Source organism: Lipophrys pholis, assembly GCF_963383615.2.
Source record: "Lipophrys pholis genome assembly, chromosome: 8".
In the NCBI taxonomy this organism is placed as follows: Eukaryota; Metazoa; Chordata; class Actinopteri; order Blenniiformes; family Blenniidae; genus Lipophrys; species Lipophrys pholis.
Genome location: NC_137630.1, coordinates 12,855,120 through 12,879,834, shown reverse-complemented (window position 1 = coordinate 12,879,834; position 24,715 = coordinate 12,855,120). Strand labels below are relative to the sequence as shown.

The following is a 24,715-nucleotide window of genomic DNA, read 5'->3' as shown; positions in this document are numbered from 1 at the left end:
ATGAGAGGTCAAAACGGTTTCCCTCAGAGCATATTCCAGTGCAATATCCATTTGTTTGTACTTTTTTCCTTTCAGAAAGACTGCAATATCTACTTTGTTTAGTTTAGTTTCACTTTCCTCGGTTCCGACATCAATTTCTATTCCTTCCTTCCTTGTTTTTTTTTTTTTTTTTCATTTCACAGTTTTATTGGCTACACTTGGTTTAACAAGAAAGTCCCTGGAGTGGCTACAAAGTGGAAGAAATGAAGTCGATACACGATGAGAGCGGACTCGCCTGAGATTTCAGGACAAACTGAGCATAGAAAACATTTTTTTCTACAAAGGGGCAGCATGACAGCAGTCTAAATAGGGAGCTGCCTGAACCTCAATGTTTACCTTAAACTTCTCAAATAGACTCTTCCACCTCCGCCTGTAGCCTACTAATCTAATTTACCGTGAAAGGTTTGCTAAAAAACAAACTCCACTGGACAGGACTCCTGCTGAAAAAAGGCCAACTGAGAACACAAAGTATTCATTTATGGCCACTGCAAACCCACAGCATCTCCTATTTGGCCTCCCCTGACATTGTGGTGCAGTTATTGATCCTACCTTGTCAAGTTCTTGCTGCAGAACTTGCTTGGCGACCTCCAGGTCCTGCAGTCGGACTCTGTGCTCCTCGTTCTCCTGCTCCAGACGGCTCCTCTTCTTCTCAACGCTGTCCAGCTGGCTGTGGAGACGAATGGACACGTCCTTCGCCACCTGAGAGGGTGAAGAGGGAGGGATGTCAGTCAAAAGGGTCTTTGAGTTCCTAGATATTTTCTCGATATTTCCCCAAACCTCCTGCAGACTTCAATATTTGTTATCTGATGAATAAGCTGCTCCACTGTTCACTGCAAGTATCAGAAACATCAAGTTTGCTTGCACAATTTCAGCCTCCACTGAGTCGATACACAGGAATAATAACATTGTCCAGTTTGTCATTTCTGTACTGATTCAATGCATAAAAAAAGTTAAGAGGAAGTGGATTCTATCTTGAAATAATTTGTCATGTTAATCATCAGTTTGCTGCAGCCGCAGTCCCACCGTAAACAGGATTACAATTCTTTGTTTTATTCCACGTATGAACCTTTTTGTGGGGAATTAACTTCCTCCACCTGAACCTGTTGAGGTTTTCTGTGGGTTTTGGGTTCTGTGGATGAGTTGGGTTGGGTTCTGACTCCTTATTGGCCTTAAGTGTATTTGTATGTGGTTGTGTTAGCACTCTGTGTTGGACCCAAGCTGGACTAGTGACCTGTCCTGGGTGTACCTTACCTTTTAACTAGAATATAGTGGATATACAGTATAAAATATAGATTTATTTATTTATATGTATCATATAATCAATAACTGATGAGACAGGGAGACTTATTGGTTGGTACAGTTAAATACGAAGGTAAAAAGTCGAGTGATTTCGAAGCAAAACACATTTTTTTGTTATTCTATAAGCAGATCTCAGTTTCTCTGACCTTCCTACTACCTTCACCTGTCAACACAGGATATTGCTCAGATTTCTTTTTACATTACTAATCCCTGTTGAGGGAAGTGTGACAATCTCAGGTTTACCATAATATGTTTCCAGGAAAGTCTCCAGGGTAAATGACACCAATAGAATTGTGTTTTCATCTGAGTCTGTTAAGTGCATTGTCAATCAACGGGAGATTTCGGCTAATTTAACCTAATGTGTGTGTGTGTGCGTGAGTAAAGAGCAATTCTTTTTAATCGAATAACGGCAAAATGATCATTAATACCAGCCTGGCAGGAACTGATCTTTTATACATTATGTGATCTTATGAAAGTCAGATTATCTACCCCCCCAAAGGCAGTTATTCATTAAAAGTTTGTAATGTCACAGAGTCAAATTAAAGTCAAATCCTTAAAGTCCCCTGCAGGAGGAAACGCTGATACTTGATGAGTGCACGGAGGTTTAGTGAGCCTGGAGGTATTTGTAATGCAGTTACGATCTTCAGAATCTTTGTTACTTCATTGTAAACCGAACAAAATAAATGTAAGGTTATCTGGGGGTGACTAAAGTGAATTAATCTCCATTTTATTGTCCAAACAGTAAGCAAATGTACAGTTTATGTTGTAGACTGGTGTTGTCACTTCTTGAATTTTCAAGTTGAAAAGTAATTCAAACTTTTATCTGAAAATGAAAAGCAATTTATTTCTGGAATGAAAAGGCAAAAGTGGTGCGCTTCCACTTGGACCACCGTCGTATAAACGGTGCCTTCAGCTTCACAAGCTTCTTTGCAGTTGTGAAAAAAGCGTTGATGTCACAACAGGTTAAACATACTCACAAGCCAGACCCGACAAGTAACAGGACTTCAGAGGGCGCGATCGGGAGTGGAAGACGAGCCACTCCACCAAAAGTCCATGAGCAAGAGGCTCGACCCAACTGCTCAGTTTGTTTGAGGCATAAAAGTTGTGACAAAATGTGAAATGTATTCTTGAAAAACATTACGATTGTTCGAGGAGTTTCCTCCAATATGTGACACCGCATGGCTTCAGATCCCGATCAAATACCAGTAAAGAGCTGGACAGATAACTGCAGCACACTCAAGGAGGTGATGTGCAGAATAAAAGGGTAATTTCCTCTTGTGAATATCCATTTTAACGTCAGACTAATTGCTTTGGCTCAGCTGAAACTAAATATGAGGGCTTTTATTTTAAAAGGCTGACATGGAGTTGATGAAAATGAAGCTCTGATAATTCCCATCAAGGAACAGAGTAGAAGAATTTACCCAGTACAAGCGGAAGTATAAAAAAAAGTGTGTTAAATCAATCACTCAGGAGCTCATAAATGTACCTAAACTCCATTAACCTCAACAGTGATTTAATCTGGTCGGATGAGGTTTATAGTGTCTGATGACTTCAGAGCTTATATTGATAGGTCTTAATTTCATGGTAACAAATAAATTACCCAGTGTGAGCTGGATCGATTCATCTTTCAACAGTCATTTCACAGAATATTTGGTACCTCTTTAAATCTCGGGACGGAGTATCAACTGAACCACACAGGCGTTAACTTCTCATTTGACCAAATATCATTTGTAAAATAGGATTTTAAAAAAGCATGTTTAAATAACTGTAGCACTTGTGTATGCCTGGTGTGAGACTGGATTCATCTGATCCTGCTTCAGCATGAAAAGTAATAATAGTGGCTGTCAGCATGTGTTTTATTTTTGCTGTCTCGGCCTTTCATAGAGTTTGCTCGTCTGCAACGTGTCTCTAGAACATAGCTTGTAATTGTGTGGACATACTGTGTGTCTGTGTGCCTGAGGATAATTGTGGTGTTTGTGTGTGTGTGTGTGTGTGTGTGTGTGTGTGTGTGTGTGTGTGTGTGTGTGTGTGTGTGTGTGTGTGTGTGTGTGTGTGTGTGTGTGTGTGTGTGTGTGTGTGTGTGTGTGTGTGTGTTTGAACTGGTGCCAGTGTGCAGCTGAGTCCCACAATGCCCCTCTGTACTGCCCACTCTTACTCAACCCAATTGCCCCCTGAGCTCCACCACGCTCCAATTCATGTTTTAATGTGTGTTTGCAGTCTGTGTATTTCTTCCTCTCGCCGCCATTCTCACTTGATTTGGTGGCTCCAATTGTGCTTCATTAACATTTCCTAAACAGTCACATATTTCTTTTTCCCTTATTTCACTGTTGCACGCCATTATTAACTTTTGTGATGAAATGTGTTATTGTCACAACTAAACCATACTCTGTGGTAACAGCTGACCCGTGTAGATTTTGTAGATTCATGCAAACATATACGTGACAATCAGGACACAGTTTGTGAGCGATATGTATTGGTTTGAAAATGGGATATAAGTTACAAATATAGACAAACATTAATCTGTTAGTCTGGGAGTAGTAACATCAAGAAAGCCTTTCTAATCCCATCAGACCAGCACATTTCAGGAGGACTTTTCTTCATGATGTCTGAAAAGCTCTCTTTGAGGTTTGAACTCTAACTTGGCTGCTTTATATTGTGATTTAACTTTTTTTTAAGCCTTTCTGTTTTAGTTTGACGGCCATGTTTAGACTGTGGCGCTGCATCATTCAACGACCTCTAAGCGCCAATGTAGCTCAACAGATGTAATTATGGTGCTCCTTTACTGCAATTCACCATGATGTTTTCATGTTGGGTTGCCTTCTGAACACAATACACTGTGGACTGATAATTCAAAACTTAAATATTTGATGAAAAACCTGTAGCACAAACTGTTTTCACAATCTTTCCGTGACTAAATTAGGTCTTGGACTGCAACTCCACGCTTCCCTTTCACCCTCTCCTGTGTCCCACGTTAACTCAGTATGACTGAAAAAAAGGTGCCCTGGCCAACTAGGAAGCGATCCTACTCTGTACAGCTGAGTTGCACGCTTTTTCTACTACTTCCTCTTCCAGTTGAAGTCTGAAAAGCCACATGGGACAAGCTAGAAACCACCTGAAACTGAAGCTTTGGGTTTTTTATTGAGTGTGAGCAGCCGGATCCGTCGAGTGAATCTTTTATACGACACATTCTAAGTCAATTTGGGTCGGTGCCCACGTCTATGGACAGTAGCCACATCACCTAATTACCTTCATTTGTATCATAGTGGCCAATTAGGCACACTGTGGACTGGGGAAAACCTAAAGTGTTTGAGTTCACTTTGTCACCTCTTTTGGGCCAATCCAAATCAACAAAAGTGAAGGAAAGGTTTGAAAATATCCATTGACCCACTCCTTTTTATTCAGTCTTTTAGTGCCACACACCAAGATTATATAAAAAAAAACCAAACTAGTTTACAGTCCCTCCACTGCCCCTTTTTAGTGCTCATACTCTCATAACGTCTACAACGTCCTCCTTCTTCACACTCCTTTGTCAGCCTTTGACTCTTAATAAGTGCTGTATTGTTCTTCTATGTTAAAGAAAGACGTGAAGGAATTCAACCCCATTGAAGTGGTACTTTTACCCAGCAACAGAGCCATAGGATGTAATTAGAATTCAGCCATGGTGCTGCTCAGTGTGTCTGTGTGTGTGTGTGTGTGTGTGTGTGTGTGTGTGTGTGTGTGTGTGTGTGTGTGTGTGTGTGTGTGTGTGTGTGTGTGTGTGTGTGTGTGTGTATACGCACTAAAATGTGTGCACATATGTGCCTATACGTGTGTATGTGGTAAAAAGACTTTGTGGTAGCAGGAGTGTGAAGGAAAAAACAACCACATCCACAAAAAGAAAGGATACTTGGACTGTTCATCTACTCATATGAAAGGAAATACACACGCACACACACACTGACACACTCATGTGCACACACACTTCAGGCCACAGGGCAAACTGTCAAATCGTTTAAAAGTGGCAGTTTGTCATCAGAAGGATTTCAATCATGCACACAGTAAGTGGCTGTGTGTTTGACTAAACAACTGGGTGCTTGTCTCTCCTGTTTTACTTCTGTCTGAGAAACGCACACACACACAGCTGTTTTGTTTCCATAACGGTCATCTATTTAACAACCTCCCTTGCAGGAGCTCTTATCAGACTAGATCTACTTGCAGCCAGTTGAGAGGCTGTATGTCGGGCTACTAGGACACAACCTGAGAGCACATCACCGCTGAGGAGTCTGTTATCTAACCAAAACGCTGCATGCCACCGTGCTTTACTGGGTTTTAAGAAAGACGATGTGGAATTGGGCCTAATGATATAATTACGTAAAGGTCAGACTTAGATATTTATATGTGATGGCTGATGTTAAGGTGAAGGACTTTGCAATGCAGTGGGAGAACTCCACAAACAATGTTGCACTTATACCTGTGTGTGGGTACTTTAAGATTGATTATGGGTGTGAAATATCAACATTACTCCCATTGTGGGGACCTAAATCTGTTAACAAAGTGGCACTATTGTGACTCTTTCCCCTCATGTGAACCACCAAAAGAAAATCCTCATAACATAGTCTAGAAATTCAAGTGAAGTTCCAAGAGAATGTCGACTGGGTGTCATGCCATTTTTGGAGTACGCTATTGTTGCTATTTGTCCATCTCCTCCAGCATATGAGGATGAAGTGTTTATTACCACTCTAGTGTGCATGCACAGTAGCAGCGTTTCAGAAAGGTAGCATTTTCCATGGAATAGAGTCAAAGCGGTTTGTAAAAAAAAAAGTTGTGTTTTGCCCCGCGTACATCTTCAAAAAAAGTTCCACCTTAGGAGCCGTTTTCAAAAAGTTGCATTTTCAGTGGCTCCAAGCACCGTTGTCATGTCGACAGACATCCAAAACACAACGGGAGTTTTCTATTTTCATTTGAAAACGTTGTCGTGTGAATGGGGCCTTAGTGTAGCTGGGACCCGTTGGAAAAACCTTCATCCACTAAAGTCAGATCCCACGGTCTCTTGCTCTTAAGGTAACTCATCACACCATCACGTGGCACAAAGTAGCAAAGCACAAATGACATTACCCATAATCAGGCATGTATGTCAACGTAATGCCACAGAGGCACGGCTTCATCTGCCTGTGTATGTTCATACTTATCTTGAAGCCTATCAAATCTTACAAACCTTGAATAATCCTGGTGAATTTCCCTTCTTCAACATGAAGCCTGATATGAAGGTTCTGTCTGATGTAACTGCACATCTGCCATGCAGGGATGTGTGGGTGTGTGACGCCGAGCTTAAACTCTCGACCCTGCAAACATTGCTCGACTACAGTTTGAGGAAGAGTAGTGCAAGGTGTTGCACGGGCCTCCAAAAACTCCAAACTGTTTGAACATTTATATGCTGGAACGGAAAGGCTTATTTTACTGTACAGCCTCAACTCAGAAGTTGTGGAACTTAAAAGCAGACAGTGTTGATGCCTCAGTGCCAAATACCACAGGGCACCTCCATACCGTGGCAGATGGTCATGATGTTTCGGTTCAGCTGTGCAAGCCCATACAGAAATGTATTTTCTCGATTTAACCTGGAGTGCTCCATAGCAGTGGGTGGCAACAGTACAGAGCCTGGGGACAGAGTACTGACAGAGTTCCTCTTACCTACTAAAACATGTAGTTCTTCTTGTGTTGGAGGAAAGTGGCAAACTCAAGAGAGGCTTCAATCAGCCTTGTCTACGTTTGAAAGAACCACCTGCTACTTTAAATGAATTTACTACAACTCTTTGGCTTTGCCCACTTAAAGAACTGAAAAAAAAACAAAAAAACAAGCTCAGCAGCCAAAACCTTTTTGTTCTTTTAAAGTGCAATTTGTGGCTGAGAGAAAAGAACAATGTTTTCATTTATGGATGGTGATCCACTCAGCTTTGTTTGTGTGTCTTCAAGTATTTTTGTCTGCTCTGGCACTTAAGCCATTCTCTTGTCAAGTGATATCAAATCCGACAGAAACAATTATTCAGTCTGTGGTTGTATTTACCTCAGCACTCTACTCTGCTTTAGCCTGTTGTTTACTGCACCAGAAATTGTTGTGGAATGATGATTCAACAGAGTAGGAAAAGTTCCCATTTTATAGTCGGTTTTTTTAGGTAAGTAGATTGTTGATATTTTGGTAATGAACTACAAAATATGCTTACAAAGTGAAGTTGGTTGTACAGTTATTGACCTCCTGCTGTTCAGCTGAACCCTCAGTTTATCATGAGAGGAGAATATTGCAGAATCAGCTTGGAGCCACGGACCGGACTGCTTTTGAAAAGCTCCCTCTCACACTCCCATCGACGTCCCCAAATAGCTGACAAACTAATATTGAGTATTACTTTTTCTACAAGTGCTGGAGTGGTTTGCTCTCACCCGACAGAGAGAACATCATTAGATTTCTGGTCAGGGTTTATCTATCTTCTCCCAGTGCTACTTCAGCCGATTCTTTTCAAAGTTCATAGATATGCTTGTTAGGTTCTGGTAATATGTGCCTCTAAATTGTTCTTAGGTGGGCCTTTGTGTTTGCTCTGTGATGGACTGGTGACCTTTCCAGGGTGCACACTGCCTTTTTCCCAGCGAGAAATGGCACCAGCAACCCCCCAGAAACCCTAAAGTCAGGTATAGGAGAAAGATAGATGGAGCTTTCTATGCATGTTGTTTCAGCACGTGTTATCGTTTTCTGCTGCTTGGTAAAATACAATCATAAATCAAAAATAAAAGGCCAAGTATACCCGACAACAGAAAGCTTTCGTTACTTGATCCACTGAAAACGCAATTTTTTGAAAGCAGCTCCCAAGGTGGAATTTTAAAAAAAACAAAATACTGACTCACACGCGAGCAATGCGACATGATACACAAGATTAAAGTATGACTGATACACACACAACTGCAAGCTAGAGTGTGTGGTGGCACACAGCAAGCTCAAGATCGACAGTATGCATAGGGCAGTGTGCCGATAGATGCTACGTTGGTAGACGCTGTGCGTAGATAGATGCTACTGACTGTACTATGCATACTGACCGTCAGGCTGTTGGAGGTGTGCGTGGTGTCGACACAGTTTACGTATGGAGCATAAATTAGGTTTTATGGCATTTAAAAAGTATTCATATCGATACTTGGCTTTGGCAAATAGCTGAGGAATAGTAGTCCTACCTGTACTTGTTGAGTAAATGAACAGCGTTTTCAAAATGTTATTGTGTAAATGCGAAACCTTTCCGAAACAAAAACATAAAAACGATGTTTTTTCACTTGAAATGTGTAAATGGGGGCCGAAGTCACCCTCACAAGCTTCTTTTCATATGTGAAATAAGCATTCCTGTCAAACATAGTCAGGGAACTTCCACCGCAGTCAGCAAAGCTGACAAGCAATAGCACTTTATTCATTTCTACACTGTTATCCTGTAGTATATACACCAACACATACAATGCCCAACAAAGCTCAACTAATCTGCTAAACTATTGCTTACACCCTTTTGGTTTCCTGTTTGCAATCTTTGTGAGATCTGTCGCTGCCATCAAATACAACACAAGTAACTATTCAACTCTATATTAACTATATAAGTCTTTTAATTTTACCGTAAAACACGTCAATGTTATGTTGTGCGTACCCAATTGTATTTGAGGATCCCAAATTAATGCTTTCTTTTATTTATATATATGATTGGTACATTTACCCAACATGTGGGGAGTTAGTGTTATATATACATTTTGAGTATTTAAGTAAGAGTATAAACGCAAGGGAAAACCTGATAAATGTGGAAACGTATGTAAATACATCACCAGGAAGAGACGGGTCAATGTGAATCCTACCGAAGTGTTAGGACATTTAAAACATGGAGTACAGGCTAACATCATGCGACTGAAGACACGTTACATGAATATGTGATTAGAAATTAGAAAGTCAAAGTCCGAGACCAATCAAACAATATAGTGCAAACCTTGCTTTAATGCCATTTAATGCATTCACTCCATAAATGTTTGCAATTCCTAAATATCAATGTCTGATTTGAAGCTATTGGATATGTGCAAATAGAATGCCGTTAATGTTTGAATCAGCTAAACCGATTACTTAACTCTACTCCATGTGTCTATACTCAAATTAATAGCACGTTTCTGTACTGTGTTTCATCCAGAAGCTGCATGTTGCATCAGTATATTACTGCAGTTTTTGGTGAGATCTGTCATTGTTTACAACCCTGAAGCCAACAACAACACTGATAGCTCTTTACAGCGTGTCAGAAGTATTCACAAACTTTCATATGATCTTTCGGGATCATTAGGATCAGCTTGAACTGGTCACAGGATGCAGGAGGAGACCGTGTGCAGCACTAAAGTACTCCTGCTGTAGATATTTAGTGCCGATGTATTTAAACCTTTTCACATCCCTCCAACACTTAAAAGATGTTACATCATAAGTAGTCTATATATATAACCACAAGGCGAGAGAGACAGGGAGGGAGCCAGTGGCGTGGCAGCTGTTCCAGTATGAGCTGTGATCCATGTGTCTTTGGAGGGAGGGCGAGACAGACAGGAAGAGAGAGGGGATGATGGAATGTGATGAATTCTGAACACTCGGCTGCCAGAAAAGTGTGTTCTCACCTTCTAGATCACCGACTACCATCTCATGCATTGATTTATGCATTCACACAGGCATTCATCAAGGAGCGGAGACACGGTACTTTCTCACACACACTCGAGATATTAAAACTGTTGTCATGGCAATGAGATTTCCTTTGTAAAATAAAATACTAAGAATAATATAATAAATATTGGAAACTGAAAAAGCCATAAAAAAAAAAAAGGGTATTTAAAGAGTGACACTCATGTGGATCAGTATTTCCCACCATGTGTGATGGTGGGTGTGAGAGAGAGAGAAGAAGAAAAGGAAGAAGAAGAAGAAAAAGAAGAAAGCTTGTTTAGTACAACAACTATTAAGTTTTGGCTTTGTCTCACACGCACACTTTGCATAACATAAGGAGATGAGGCTGGGTGCTGGCTCTGTTCAGATAATGGACCGGATACTGTTACTTCCCCCTTCTAATCGAATGAGTGTGTGTGCGTGTGTGTGTGTTTCTTTCTCTGCGAGGGCCACTTTAGATGTAAAACACAGACAGATTTTGATAATATACACATATTTTTCCTTTAAGGATCGTAATTAATCAGTAATTTGATATTCTCAACTCATATGTGAGGTAACACGGGAAGATGACTCCTACGTATGCAATGGAACCCACAGTGACATCCACAAGAAATACACACACACTCAGCAACATTAAACTTTCTACCATGTAGTATAGTAAGTAAAGTGTAGAGAAGAAGCATGTCAATAAAGAAGAACTAGAGGAACAATACATAAACAAGGCCTTTAAATGGACTACAACAGATGGTTAAATGTGCTGTTCACATGGTGTTGACATTATCTGGACCGCCGACGGAACACATGTGCCATACGTAACATAAATATTGCACATAGCATCATGAAGCTGTTACATGTGCTGTTGGAGACGCCTGTGGTCTCACCATATTTGGGCACCCAGAATGAAAGAGTTCAAGGTCAATACTGTTCACAGGCAAAGTGCTAAGCTATGCTCACCACTGTCTAATCCCCTTTTATTCCTGAAAGCACAATGGAAATGTTTTCATCTGATAGGATGGTGCAAGGCCTCACCCTAACCCTATCCTCTGAAGACTCAGTCACTGCACAAATACACAAATAGTCACAAATACAATTTGTGTGAAAATATTTCAATGTAAATATTAAACATTTTGTGTAGATATGGTTCTTGTTTCATGTCGTGATACGATTGAGCTCCCCGAGGAAAATGGAGTAGTGACCTTGTCTGGAAATATAGTGAAGTACCACTGTGTTGACATCATGTAAATCCATTTCCTCTCTGTGTGTGTGTGTGTGTGTGTGTGTGTGTGTGTGTGTGTGTGTGTGTGTGTGTGTGTGTGTGTGTGTGTGTGTGTGTGTGTGTGTGTGTGTGTGTGTGTGTGTGTGTGTCCAGATGTCTGCAGCCTGTGGGAATGAGAGCAGTGTGCGAGTAGGACAGGATGTGATGTCAGAAATTCCCATGGATAAGCTCACGGCTGGATATCCCCCTGAACACACACACAAACACTGGAAAATCCTACGGTTATTTATAAATGATTCTTTAAGACACATTTATGAGTTTCAAAAAAACAACTAAACATCATTTGTGTGTTAGAAAATCAGCTGGGAAGTGTAAAACTGAAAAAAGAAATTACACAATTCAGAATTTTATCAGTGAGAGACTGAAAAGGGTACTCAAAATGAATGCAACATTTCCTATACTGAAGAAAAAAAAAAAACTTAATTAGAACTCATTACACACTTGAGGAATATGGCTAATAGCAGATGCGCTGCCATGACATTAGTTTTACTGCATGCAAACAATATGATTATCTGTCATTATTAAATATACAAATCTTTTTAAATGGGTCAAAACGCAGCTGTGTTGGAGTTAGAAGCATATAGCACAACAGCTTTCATCATTTTCCCAAAGTGTTAGACACTCCACACAAGCAGACGTAATCTTTATGTTTAGAACAGCCGTTTTCTCATGTGTTCTGTGACCGTCATTCACTGGGCATGATCAGTTTGATGGAAATAGGTAGAAAGGACAAAGTTGTAAGTTGCCAGTAAAGGGTTACTTTCCTGCAGAGTAAACTAACCCATATCTGTCTGAAACTAACTAACTTTAATCTCAGGCTGGATTCAGTAACATTCAGCACGAATGAAAATAAACCAGAATTTTCTTTATTTTATGAGCAACAATATACCAATAATTATTTTAATATCAGATATAGATTTCTGCAATGGTGATATCTATATAGCTTGAAATCATACCTTCGCATTTAATAATGTTCCATCTGGGAACCTCATTTGTGTTTTCACGAGGACTTCAAGTCCCCATAACGTGTGTAAACACATTGTGGTCCCCACAACAATTAGTGCTGAACACACACACAAACACACTCCAGAGTCACATGGCTGTGATCACCCACAAGATTTGCAAATTGACACAAATAAGAGCATGTGATAAGAAGAGGCTTCGGTCACAAAATATTCATGTGACCAACACATTTGCACATGATCCCTTTCTCCATCTGTACTGCGGCGTTTCAGAAGCACCCAAACTCTCCTTCTCTAACCGAGAGAAGCAGACTGAACCCAGAGAGGTAAAGAGCATGTTCACGTGTGTTCATACGCTGATTTGCCTGCATTTGCATGTCAGCGAGTCATCAAATGTGCAACCTTCAAAGCTGTTAAGCTAATTACTCTTGTAAAGCAGCTCAGGCTCAAGCAGCTCAGCAAGTCAAGGTCGAGCTGGGCCATGATGTGACACAATCCGAGAGTGTCCAACATCAGCTACAACATTTTGTTATTAGCAGGGGGGAAAAAAAAGTCCAAATTTGTCTCTTAAGACCGGCTTTCATTGTTTTTCACCCTCAGCAATCAACATAATCACTGGCTCATTTCCTCCAAATTCTTCACCAGCTTAAATGCTCCGATGTCTGCTCATAAAAAAAATTAATTAAAAAAAGCGAATTTATTGGAGAGTCTGCAATCAGTATGTTCCCATGGCAACAAATAGCCACTTCAAGGAAATTAAGGACAAATTCAGGTCAAAATCTGCTACAATTGAGTCTTCTTCTGACTTAAGTACAAAGGAATGATGTATTACAAACATTTGAAGCAGCATTACACCATGTCTGACATCATCGAAGAGCTTTAATTATAGGCGTCATCAAATGGTGGCCGCAGCTGCAGAATGCTGTACTGGAGCAGCTATACCGCTAAACCCGGGCGAGTCCTCCTCTGTGTGATCAGCAGGACAAATCTGGTGAGTTTCTACACCAGGCCATTAAACTTCTGAACCATTCCCCATTCATCTGGTTTAGCTCGTTTTTCGACGTATTAATGAAATTGCAGAAAACAGTTATAATGTGAGTGGAAGACAAAAGAAACAAACATGATTTGCATAAGTGGAAAATCGATGGAAAGCCAATTCTGGAGTTAAGTGGAGACACATCTTCATGTTAAACGTGATGAAAACATTCAACACTACTGTAGTTATATATATATAGACTACTGTTATATCATTATATTTACTTTATGTCATCCTGTTTCCATTATTCCTAATATATTTAGCTTGATTTGCACCATCTTGGGATGACTAATATGTTGCTGTTGTAATTGTACACCATGTGTGAGTCAAATAAACCTTCGGAATCTTTTTCACATCACATCCCACTCTTCTAAAAATAATTCCACTACTTAAACCAAAACTAGTTCAGTCAGCGGGGCTGAAATCGTTTGGCTTTTACCCCATGGACACTGAGAAAAGTCTATTTTAAGCTGGAATAAAGGATATAAAGGCATACTGAACCCGCTTACCACGGGGGTCATATTAGGAAAAAAAAGTTAACTAAAAGTAAACTCAAATGTAATTTAGATAGATTTGGTAGTTAACTTCTACCTGTGGTTTTCTTTGTTTCGCAGCACATTTGGTAGGTTGCAAGAGTATGACGACCTGAACACTTTATGTTCATGGCATACTTACTCAGACTGAGATTTTCTAAATATATACAAAAAAAATTTAATTCACATTGAACAAAAGAAATTGCTTGGATGTTAGAGGTTTACAAATGGGGCCAGTCAGAAATCCTTTAGGGGTTGAACGTGGACTGGGGGTCAGTGTCACTGCTATAAGCAGTGTGTTCTGTAAGGCTGTAACTCACCATCTCGTGGTTTTTTTGATGACTGTCTTGTGAGATTTGGGGCAGTGTCCACCCCCCGAGGCTAAGCCATGCAAACTTAAGTGCCTCAAGGAGAACCATCTGATAAATGTTCTCTTTTTAAACTGCGGCTGGTGTGGATAAAGCATTTTGGCCTCTCACTAACGTGTGCATGTGAAACCGCGATTGTCTTTAGTGTGAACCTTCAATCAACCCGGTCAGACTTCTTTCTTTTAAGAATGATCAGCAATCAGCACCACGGTAAATAGACTGCAGACAGATGGGCGGTTTTATTGTTCATCAGTCGAGAGCAAACTTTAGTCTCGCCAAAAACCTAATGGATTCCTATGATTGAGCTGTTCGGTTTGAAAAAAGAAAGAAAAGAACCCCCAAAAGGATATCCAGAGCTGTGACAGCCGCGACACTAAACAGCACAGCTCAAATGTTTACAGTCACTGTCTTTTCTGGAGTCGCTATTAAAGTGTTTTTCCAGTGCGACTGAATCACGGCGGAGTCATGGAGGCAGGAGTGAGAGCGTCTGCTCCTCTGAGGCTAATGATGAAGCTACCGGAAGAAACAGAGGAGTGACTGTGAGAGACTGACAAAAAGAGAAGCTTAGCGAAGGCTTAACACACGCGCACGCGCGCGCGCGCACGCACGCACGCACGCACGCACGCACGCACGCACGCACGCACGCACGCACGCACGCACGCACGCACGCACGCACGCACGCACGCACGCACGCACACACACACACGCACACACGCACGCACGCACACACACACACACACACACACACACACACACACACACACACACACACACACACACACACACACACACACACACACACACACACACACACACACACACACACACACACACAGCGTGGTGTAACTTGAACGGTCGTCTGACTCTATACGCCCTGCCGGCAAGAAGACACAATCAGCCATGTGCTGTGGGAGTTACACAGAGGAGTCAGGTTTTGTGTCTCAGCAGTGTATTCTTTTCAGTTTGCTGTGGTAATGATACCTCTCTGCTCAAGCCAGATGCAGACTTTGCTTTTCCTTCAGCTCCTTCTCCTAATTCCTGCAATTGGCAGCTGACTCCAAGTCGGGCTTTCACTACTATAAAGTAATCCTGGACTCGCTTGTTTCCGCTACTTATGTTCTTCTTCGATTTCTTTGGACATTTTCCATGACTCTTTCAGCTTTTTCTTTTTCCATTTCCCTCCTGTTTCATCTGATCACTCCAGATTGGCTGGTTTGAATTTTCAAATAGTGACCAATCCCTCCCTCTTTCAGTCTCAGTGCACTCTAACAGGATGTATGTTCATCTTTTTCCCTCCCTCCTTCCTTCCAAAACAACCAGATGGTGAGACAGCAACTGAGAGACAGACAGCAGCAGCAGGCGGATCAGCCCTGAGAGTGATATCACAGTCTCACTACCCCCCCCCCCCCCCCCCCCCCCCACACACACACACACACACGAGTGTATAAAAGCTTCTTTGTGTCCTCCCTCACATGGAAAATGTTGGAGGAACGCTGTGAATTTGAGAATCACCACTGTCCAGGGCCAGCGTGACAAAATGAATGCTCAGGAGGTTTACGCTGAGCTCAACGTGTGTGTGTGTGTGTGTGTGTGTGTGTGTGTGTGTGTGTGTGTGTGTGTGTGTGTGTGTGTGTGTGTGTGTGTGTGTGTGTGTGTGTGTGTGTGTGTGTGTGTGTGTGTGTGTGTGTGTGTGTGTGTGTGTGTGGAAAGTGAGACTGTGATATCACCCTACAGGGCCAATCATGGGCACTTGAAAGGGAGAATGCACACATCTGCTCGATATTAATTGAATCATTTGTGGGAAATCTTAAGTTGCCAAGTATCCGTTTTTAAACTGAGGTCAATCGGCAGCACCCCACGAGACGTACAGGCTTTCTAGGTTAATGTGACAGCTTGTAGTTTAAATAAGAAAAGTCCAGAATTTAAAGAACACGGGTCACAGGGGCTGTTGCTACACACAGATTAATCTTTGCAAGTAATTAAATTAAAACAGACAAAATGCTTTCTTTGTGGTTCCACCTCTTTGACAACACTGGTTCTGCTGTTTTTCACATATAAAAAATGTGTCATTGCCACATTCTAGGTCAGATTATTTACACTCATTTGCTAACTAGTAACACATGTTTGCAAGGTCTCTATAAAAGGTCAAAAGAAATCATTTAAGTCTGCATAAACTTGATATATAAATCAAATAAATCGCTGAAAGGGCCATTTTAATGACTTCAAACAACCAGAGGATTTCCAAACCGTAAAAAGTTTTGAAGATATGTTTAGATACGGTTGTTCAAGACATGACAAACTACGCACTCAGACGCAATTAACATATCGACTCCTCTCAGACACCTCAAATCTTATTTTGTCGCTCATGCAGTGCATATAAATATTTCCACTGACAGCCGCTTAAAACACTTACTTTCACATCTTGCTCCAGCGTACGTATCAGTTCTCCGTCCACCTGCCCGGTTTGGGCCACACGGAGAGAGCGCCGCTCTGCCTTCCTCAGCCGGTACTGCAGGATGCGGCAGGTCTTGTTTGTCTATGACACAGAGGTAATGTTAACATGACGATAGGCACCACCAAGCCATTGTTTTTTTCTCTATTTCCCATCACATTTTTAATGTTTAGGTAAGTCCTAGGGTCAAAAATGCCTTAGCTTAATGTAAGCGCAATTTAGATAAATGGACATCAGCTTGTTTCTATCCATTTTCTTGTGTTTCAAAAAGAAACTTTTCATGACCTAGAGGTTGGCATAAATTACAAGCTGTCAAATGTGTATATCTGTGACTTGTTGAAACCGAGGTTTCCCGGTAACAGAAGAAAGAAGGCACACATAGAGCCGAGCGTGGGGAGATACAATAAGACAACTTCCTGCCTGATGTCTTTGCATGTTGATGCACCAGTGTAAAATAAAAAGGGAGGTCAGTGGAGCTGCCATAATATTCTGTACAAAATACTTAAAAATGCATACTTGTTCTACTTTAGATTAGAACAGGCTTCTTTAAAAACATGAGATCTGGTGATCTGTTGGCCTCTGATCCCTATTCTTTTAGTATTGGCCCAGTTTGATACTTTCCCAATATTATACTTACCTGTTCTTTGAATATTGTCTCTTGTTCAAGCTTGTAACAATTCCCTGTCCTTCTTGTTTTGAGTTTAAACCATTTTGTAGCTTTTTTTAATGTTTGAAAATCCAAATCAAAAATTTCCAGAATGTGTGATGGCAGCACATATACCTGCTCCAGCTGTTGGCGTAGTTCCTGCAGCTGGTAAACGTCTTCCTCCATGTACATGTCCCTCATCTCCAGCATCTCAGATCTGAGCTCCTCCATCTCATCCTGGAGACATTAAAGAAACGAGAGTTCATGAGTGCACCTGTCATGTGACAATAAAAAATCATGAGCCTCTCCTCCCAGCAGCCTGCAGACAAAGAGATTTTCTGTGTTGTAAACAGTAAGAGTACAGTGAAGTGACGGCATCCTATGTACGTATAAAAGACATCTTAAACATTTAATAGGTGTCATTACAGCTTCAAGCATCTTGGTCGTAAATCCATGGCAATCGTCAGTGTCATCAAACTCTCAATCCATTAACCTCCTTATGATCATAATCACTCCTCACTGTCATTAATCACCAAATCTCCTTCTTCATTATTCTATAACAATTAGTGTCCTCTTAAAACGTGCTAATGTGCTAAGTGCTAGTTAATAGTCTAGATAGAATGTCAGGTAAAAAAAAAAGTAATCAGAAAGATCAGAGTGGGGCAGTAATGTAATACAAAGTTTATTGATTCTTCTTCTCATCCTCTTCTCGCAAGGTTGCACCACTCGGGTCAAAGGTCAGGGTTGAACTATTAGTTTACCTCGTAGCAAATAGTCCCAGCAGGGAAACTGAGTCTTATTGCAACAAGCAATACGAGCAAAGGAAAGGAAATTCCTTTGAGTTCGAAACATCTAAGCAGCGGAGCAGCATCCAAATACCACCACTGCACAAATGATTAATTTACAGTCGTGTTGTTTTCCCACATCTCTTTTAGACATAAAGAGATAAATTATTCATTGCAGCCTGACACCACGAATTGCATCATCCCACTGAACTCCTATCGAAGGTGCAGCATTATATTAGCGTGGGAGTCTGCGGTTAAAATTAAACCACAACCCACGAGACAAAGTCTGGGTCACTTGAACGGGGTGTCACGCAATAGTGTGCTTCTGAGACTGTGTGCGTGTGTTTGTACGTGCATATTATGCAGGCATAACAAGTGAAAAGAGTACGCGCAGCTGGAGGAGGAGTAGTAGTAGTAGGAGCAGCGCTGTCATAATTTACTACAGCGTGGAATGTGGGTCAGCTTCTGCAGCACCAACTGAAGCAGCAACGAGCTCCAGGGTTGTGTGTGTAAATAAATGTGAAATATAAAAGTGAACACCAGGACATCAGGGCGATGGGGTGGGCCTGCATTTATGCCAGTTACAAAGTAAACTGTGTGAGTAGGGCTCATACACAAAGGTAAGATGTGGGCGTTGAACGTGCAGTATGTGTTTGTATGTGTGTAAGCAGTTTTGTGAGTGATGTGTTGATCGTGCTCAAAAAGGACTGCGGCAGGAGAAAATCTGTACGCCACTAAAAACTGCTGTGTAAATCAATCAGCCGTTCCATTATGGTGAGCGATGACGAAACATGTGAGATACCGCTGTTTTAAAGCAATTTTGCCATGGGACTCATCTATTGGATCAGAGCACACAGGTCAGGAATCACTCCTCCTCACGTGTGTCAATAAGCCTTGGATGCCATGTTGCCCATACACCTTTATCCCCCTTCCTTCCAGGAACACTTTTAATCAATAAAGACCACTTCAGACCAGGAACCCTTCAAAACACCTGCAGTGTCAGGGATGCTTGAAGATTCTGTCACTTGGCCGTCACAATCTGGTTCTTGTCAAACTTGCTCAAATCCTTACTCTCAAGACTGATCCTAATATGGTCGCTCACTGTCTGATTTATCCCACGACCTGACTGGTGTCATGATAAAAAGAGAATCTGTGTTATAACGTAGAGAGAAAGCAAAGGAGAAAAAAAAGCAATGACAGGAGAGAACAAGACCAAACAGAAGGAAATGCGAGGAAGTGCAATCAAAGGAAAGGAAATGGAAACCACGGACTGAAAAACAAGGATGGAGAAAACAGACCATGACCGCAACGTGGAACAGCAAGAGTGAAGAAGTGAGGACACGAAACCAGGGAATCACAAGTTAATGTGGCGAGAGAGAGAGAGAGAGAGAGAGAGAGAGAGAGAGAGAGAGAGAGAGACAGAGCGGGGTGGTCTACTGACCCGCTTTTCACAGCTCACAAAAGGAGAAGAGGAAAGATGGTCCCTGTCATGTGAGCCAGCAGCCAGTCAGGAGAAGGACTCAGCCAATCAGCTGTCATGTTGGCGAGTCAGCCGAGTCGAGTGGAAATTAGAGCGTGTGTGCACATCTGCCATGATAACAATCCTCCCTACATGTCTCCAGGTATTTTGGTATACGTTTCTAGACCATGTTTCTAGACCTGGAGACCCAACATTGTCAACGATCATAATATACACAATTCATTCATCTTAGATCTGTGCTCATTAGTTGTTTTTTTCATGAATTTGAGAACAATTTTACAAATTTGTGCGAACTCATTGGTGACATTAATCAAGATGAACATGCTCACATATGAAAGGATGCTCTTATCAATATAAAACCAGAAACCTTGCTCAGGTACAAGAGAAAATCTTTAAAACACTCTCACACAGATGAATGAAAAACTATATACCGTACTCACTTTTACGACTGCAATGCTCTGAAAAGGACTTGTGAAATATCTTTACATTCACAACTCGATTTCCCTCGTCCATATAAGAGCCCCTCAGATGTGTACATGTGAGCATTTTTGTTGTTTTTGTGGGTGTGTAGTTCTCCCACATGAGTGTGTGAAGGTGTTTCAAATAAGCTTTTTATGTGCCTGTTCGAGGTCTTCAGTCTGTGTGTGAGGGTCTTTTCATAGTAATGCTGAATGATGTCTCTAGCTGGCCCTCAAAGACTTGAATCATCATCCTCAGTAAAACGTAGAACATTGTGAAATCACACCACAGCCATCTCTGCAAGAAGAAACACATAAAACACCACACCCTGTCTTAAAGGGATGAACGTGACTGTAACATCCAGCTGCCGTATAAATGGAATAAAAATCGAATCACTTAAATCCTACTGCAAACATTCAATGCACCGTACTGGATTATTGCAGGTAATCCTATGCAGTGTACAACATTCTGAATCAGGCTGAATAACAGTGACTGGCGAAGACACAGATGCAGCCATAAAATTCAGTCACAGGACAGAGACATTCCTGATAAATTCAATCCAGTGAGTTGAATCTTTGAGAAACTTGGTTCAGGTTCAGCTGTAACTCGAAGCCAGCAGTGCAGACCTTCTGGTTGTGACACGTGGATTCAAATAATGACTCAATTAATTGTTGAACTTTATGCTGCTCGAAACGAACATAGAGTTCTGCAGTGACCCGGTTGTATTAGTCAGTTTGTCAAACTCATGTTAGCCTTCCACCTAACTATAAGTACGATATGGCTGCAGGCTTTGCCTGGTCAACCAGTCAAAGCCAGTAATTCTGCTGCAGCCTCAACAGAAACATTATGCACACTGAGGTAGAAAGTCATAATTAATGAGATTCCAACAGCTGCTAGCTGTCTTGATCTCCTACAGTAATTACGATCTGAATAAGAAACTGTAACTGCACCAGATAGGAGCCGGCGTATTAATATGCAGTGCATGAATCCACAGTGGAAGGATGACGAGCATGAAGCATAAACTATGAAGTAGGGGAAAAAAAGAAGAAGAGGAGTACTGGGGATAAACTAAAGAGGAGTAACTGGAAACGGGACATTTGCCTGTAGACTTAAGTCAGAGAGTCGAGTCGGACGCCTCGACAGTATGTTGTTTTGAGCCCCTGATTACTAACCAGGTGTTCCTCACAGCTGCAACAACAAGCACAGCAAGAGTTACTTCACAGCCAAGTCTCCCAGGCTTTATTGCGGTCCACTGAGATAGCTCCGTTACATGGTGCCCTATATTCAGTCTCTGCAGCCAGCATAGCGTTGGAATGATAGTGATGATAAAAATGATAAACACAAAAATACACAGTGTCTTGTTTGGCTTTTAAATTCTTTCAGGACTGACTATAGATGACTCAATAATGAAACCAAGATGATAGTTGGACGGCACATGTAACCACGAAATACCAAATGCCATCTATGTGCATCTACAAATGTTTCTAGATGAGCTCTAGTGAAATAAAGACATCATTTTGAGAGATTCTCGACAGCCATATTTCTCCTACCTCGTCCTCAGGACACGGCGTGTTTTAGGTGTTTCCCCACACCAACACTCTCAATTTCAACACATGAGTGATTCAACGCATGATTCTGTTGTCGTAGTAACCATTTCATTAGAATCAGGTGTGTTTGAACAGGGAAACACCAGAAACATGCAGGTGAATGGCTCCAGAATACAACTAAAGAACACAGAACAAACGGTCTAACTTGAAATGGAAACAAACATGATGAACAACTGGGAATCAAAACATCACCAATATTTACAAAACTCCTGAGGATACAGAACAAGGAGTCCCTCAGCTTAGACATGCACTGCTGATCAATCACCAACCCCAAATAAATCTCAGACAATTATTGGCTTGTCTGGTCACTGCCAGTTAGTGCGTTAGGACATCCTCTAAGATCGATTCTTTCCTTAATCAATCACTCTCAAGGCCGGCCTGACCAGTGGATCCACACCCTTGTGAATTTCTATCTCAGAGGCTTTTTGGATTAACAATTCAATAGGGTGAGTTAGAATATTGTTTGAATCCTACTGATTAATTTGAATGTTTGACTCCTATATCTGAGTTGGGTGTTAAGAATACAAGCACTCCCCTAGGCTGCAGGCATAATAATTTATTATCATCCACCACCTCCTTCCAACTGATAAGAAATAACAGTGAGGAGAAACTAGCTGCCCAAACAAACCCCTTCATACAATATCTATATGATTTTACACTTGGCATACAAGCTGATCTTCTGTTTATCCTTGTAGTGAACAGTCTTGGGAGCCTTCCAATAACAGCTATAGTCACTGGAAGACGATTCAAAATAACAGATGTATAAGGAGTAGGATGCCATGATTCCAAGCAACTCATCAGTAAAATGTTAAATGAAATACATGTAATATTAGGTGGTTATTTGGGGCCATATGAACATTTCTGGTCTGCTATGGAGGGAAATGATTGAATCAGGATTAAAAGTCAGGATATTGCAGCACATCACATTAAATAGCATACTTACTTTGAGGTAATCATTTTCAGATCTCAGCTCTTCTATCTCCCTGACAAACTCTTCCTGCATGCCGTCAATAAACTCCTCCGTGAGGTCTGAGAAAGCCAGAGATGTGCTGGCAGGCACCCTGCTGTCAAACGAGGTGACCGACCGCTCCTCCCCGGGGGAGATGCTCCCTTCCCCGGTGTCCGCTCCCAGGGAGAGCCGGTCCTTGTCGTCCTTCTCCGCGGTGGAGCGGGCTGTCCTGGCCGCGGGTTGTTGGCTCGCTTTGTCCACGAACAACGCATCCCTGAGCGGCTTCTCCGCCTCCAGCCCGCCGCCCCGGCTGCTCCTCGACTCGGCGTCGCTGCTCGCGGCGTCCGCGGAGAGTTTGTTTTCCTCGGAGGCGCAGTCCGACAGCTCGGAGCTGCTGTCGGTGGGGGAGAGCTTCCCGACGGCGCATCCGGAGTCTTTGGACAGGTCGTCGGATCCGATGCTGGCGTCCGAGACCTTCCTCCTCCCGCCGGTCGTCTTCGCCGCCTTGGACGCGGAGGTCTTGGACGACGCGGTTCCGGAGGACTTCCCTCCGGGTTTGCCACCACTTTTCTCGGCTTTACCATCCTTCCCGGAGAGGCTCCCCACGGGGCTGCGCCTGGAGATGCGGCTCCCCAGATGAATGGCTCCGGGCTTGACGCTCAGGGTCGGTGTCCCGATCCCTCCGCGGATCTTGGTGAGCGACCAACCGGGTACATTCTTGGGTCTCGCCGGCGACGGGGCCCGGTTTATTTTCTTCTTCTCGCCCGGGGCCGGAGCGGACAGCATCGCCGGCGGCTCCGCGGCTTCAGGCCGGGGGTTCTGCTGCTGCTGGGCGGCCACCGCGTGGTGCGTCTGCCCGCTGTCCGAGCTCTCCGTCCCGCCTCCGCTTTCCATCTTCTGCCGGAGATGGAGTCTCCGTTCTTTAGGCGAGGCGAAGGCGAAGAGCTGAGTCGGAGAGTTATGGACATCAACCTCCTTTGTTTTTGTCATTCATTCCGTTTAGGCCGAAACAAGAGAAACAGGAAAGGAAACCTCCTATCTGCAGAAGTTGGAGGGCGAATAAACAACCGCAGCGCCGCACAAAAGGAGGAGAGCCGCCAGGATACAATGAGAGCCCCGGGTGCAACAGGACGCAGCGGGAGAACCGGGTCCAAAACACGAGGAATACTATCAAATATCCCACCGTGTGTAGTAAATAAACAGAGTACTCCGCTTCGGTCTGGTAAATCCTGCACTCCTCCTTTCTGGATCTCTCTGTATGGATGAAACCTACAAGCCGGGTCCTCAGAGGAAATGTGGTAGAAACAGTCTCTCTCTCTCTCTCTCTCTCTCTCTCTCTCTCTCTCTCTCTCTCTCTCTCTCTCTCTCTCTCTCTCTATCCCGTTATCAGGGCGGAGAGAGAGAGAATCTCCTTTCTGCAGCTCTCTGCCGCCACCATTACAAGGCAGCAGAATACAAGAAGAACACAAAGAGCATGCAAAATCCATTTTTCATTAAGGGACAGAAGCCATTTACTCTACTGTTTATTACACACGCTTCAATATGATAGATATTTAACACTTTTTTCAGATCATAACAATCTGCAGCTTACTGCCATCTTTGTCCTTTGTGGTGCTTTTTCACACGTTTGGAAGTCTTTAGCAGTTTATTTGTCCTTTGCATCCATTTTTCTTCACAGTATGATTTTGTACCTAAAGATATTCAATCTATTCATCTTTTATACTGCTTTATCCTGTGCACTGTTGCAGGGAGCTGGAGCCAATTCCAAGTATGTGAGAGGAAACTGGAATACCCATAGGAAACACACGCACACACACACACAGGGAACATGCAAACTCCACAGAAAGGCCCGGCCCGTATCTACAACCCAGGACTTTCTTGATGTGAGTTACTTAATTGAAATTGTTGTTTTTCTGCATTGAACCCGCTCTCTTCATACTACCAATGTGGGGTTGAGTTGAGGGATCTTGCTCAGTGAGTCACATTAGTGACGTGTCGACTGTGGGATTCATACCAGTGAACTAATGTCCACTGTCTCAGTAAATCTCTAAAGCCTTTTGCGAGCTGTCTTTTGGCTATTTGCCACATTCACAATGCACATCAGTGTCTTTGGAAGGTAATTAAGACACCTCATTAAAACATGCTGG

At 42.3% G+C, this 24,715-nt stretch overlaps 1 protein-coding gene across 1 annotated transcript in view; it reads right to left on the bottom strand.

Annotated features, from left to right (window-relative positions):
- Window positions 1–23,558, bottom strand: part of mtcl2 (microtubule crosslinking factor 2) — a gene marked incomplete at its 5' end in the record, with an annotated part of 91,954 nt that extends 68,396 nt beyond the window's left edge. The window contains 4 exons of the mRNA XM_080470031.1: window positions 589–738; window positions 16,604–16,726; window positions 17,424–17,525; window positions 22,563–23,558. Coding sequence (XP_080326157.1) covers window positions 589–738; window positions 16,604–16,726; window positions 17,424–17,525; window positions 22,563–23,558 — 1,371 coding nt within the window. The remainder of the gene's footprint in view (window positions 1–588; window positions 739–16,603; window positions 16,727–17,423; window positions 17,526–22,562) is intronic.
- Window positions 23,559–24,715: the final 1,157 nt, after the last annotated feature.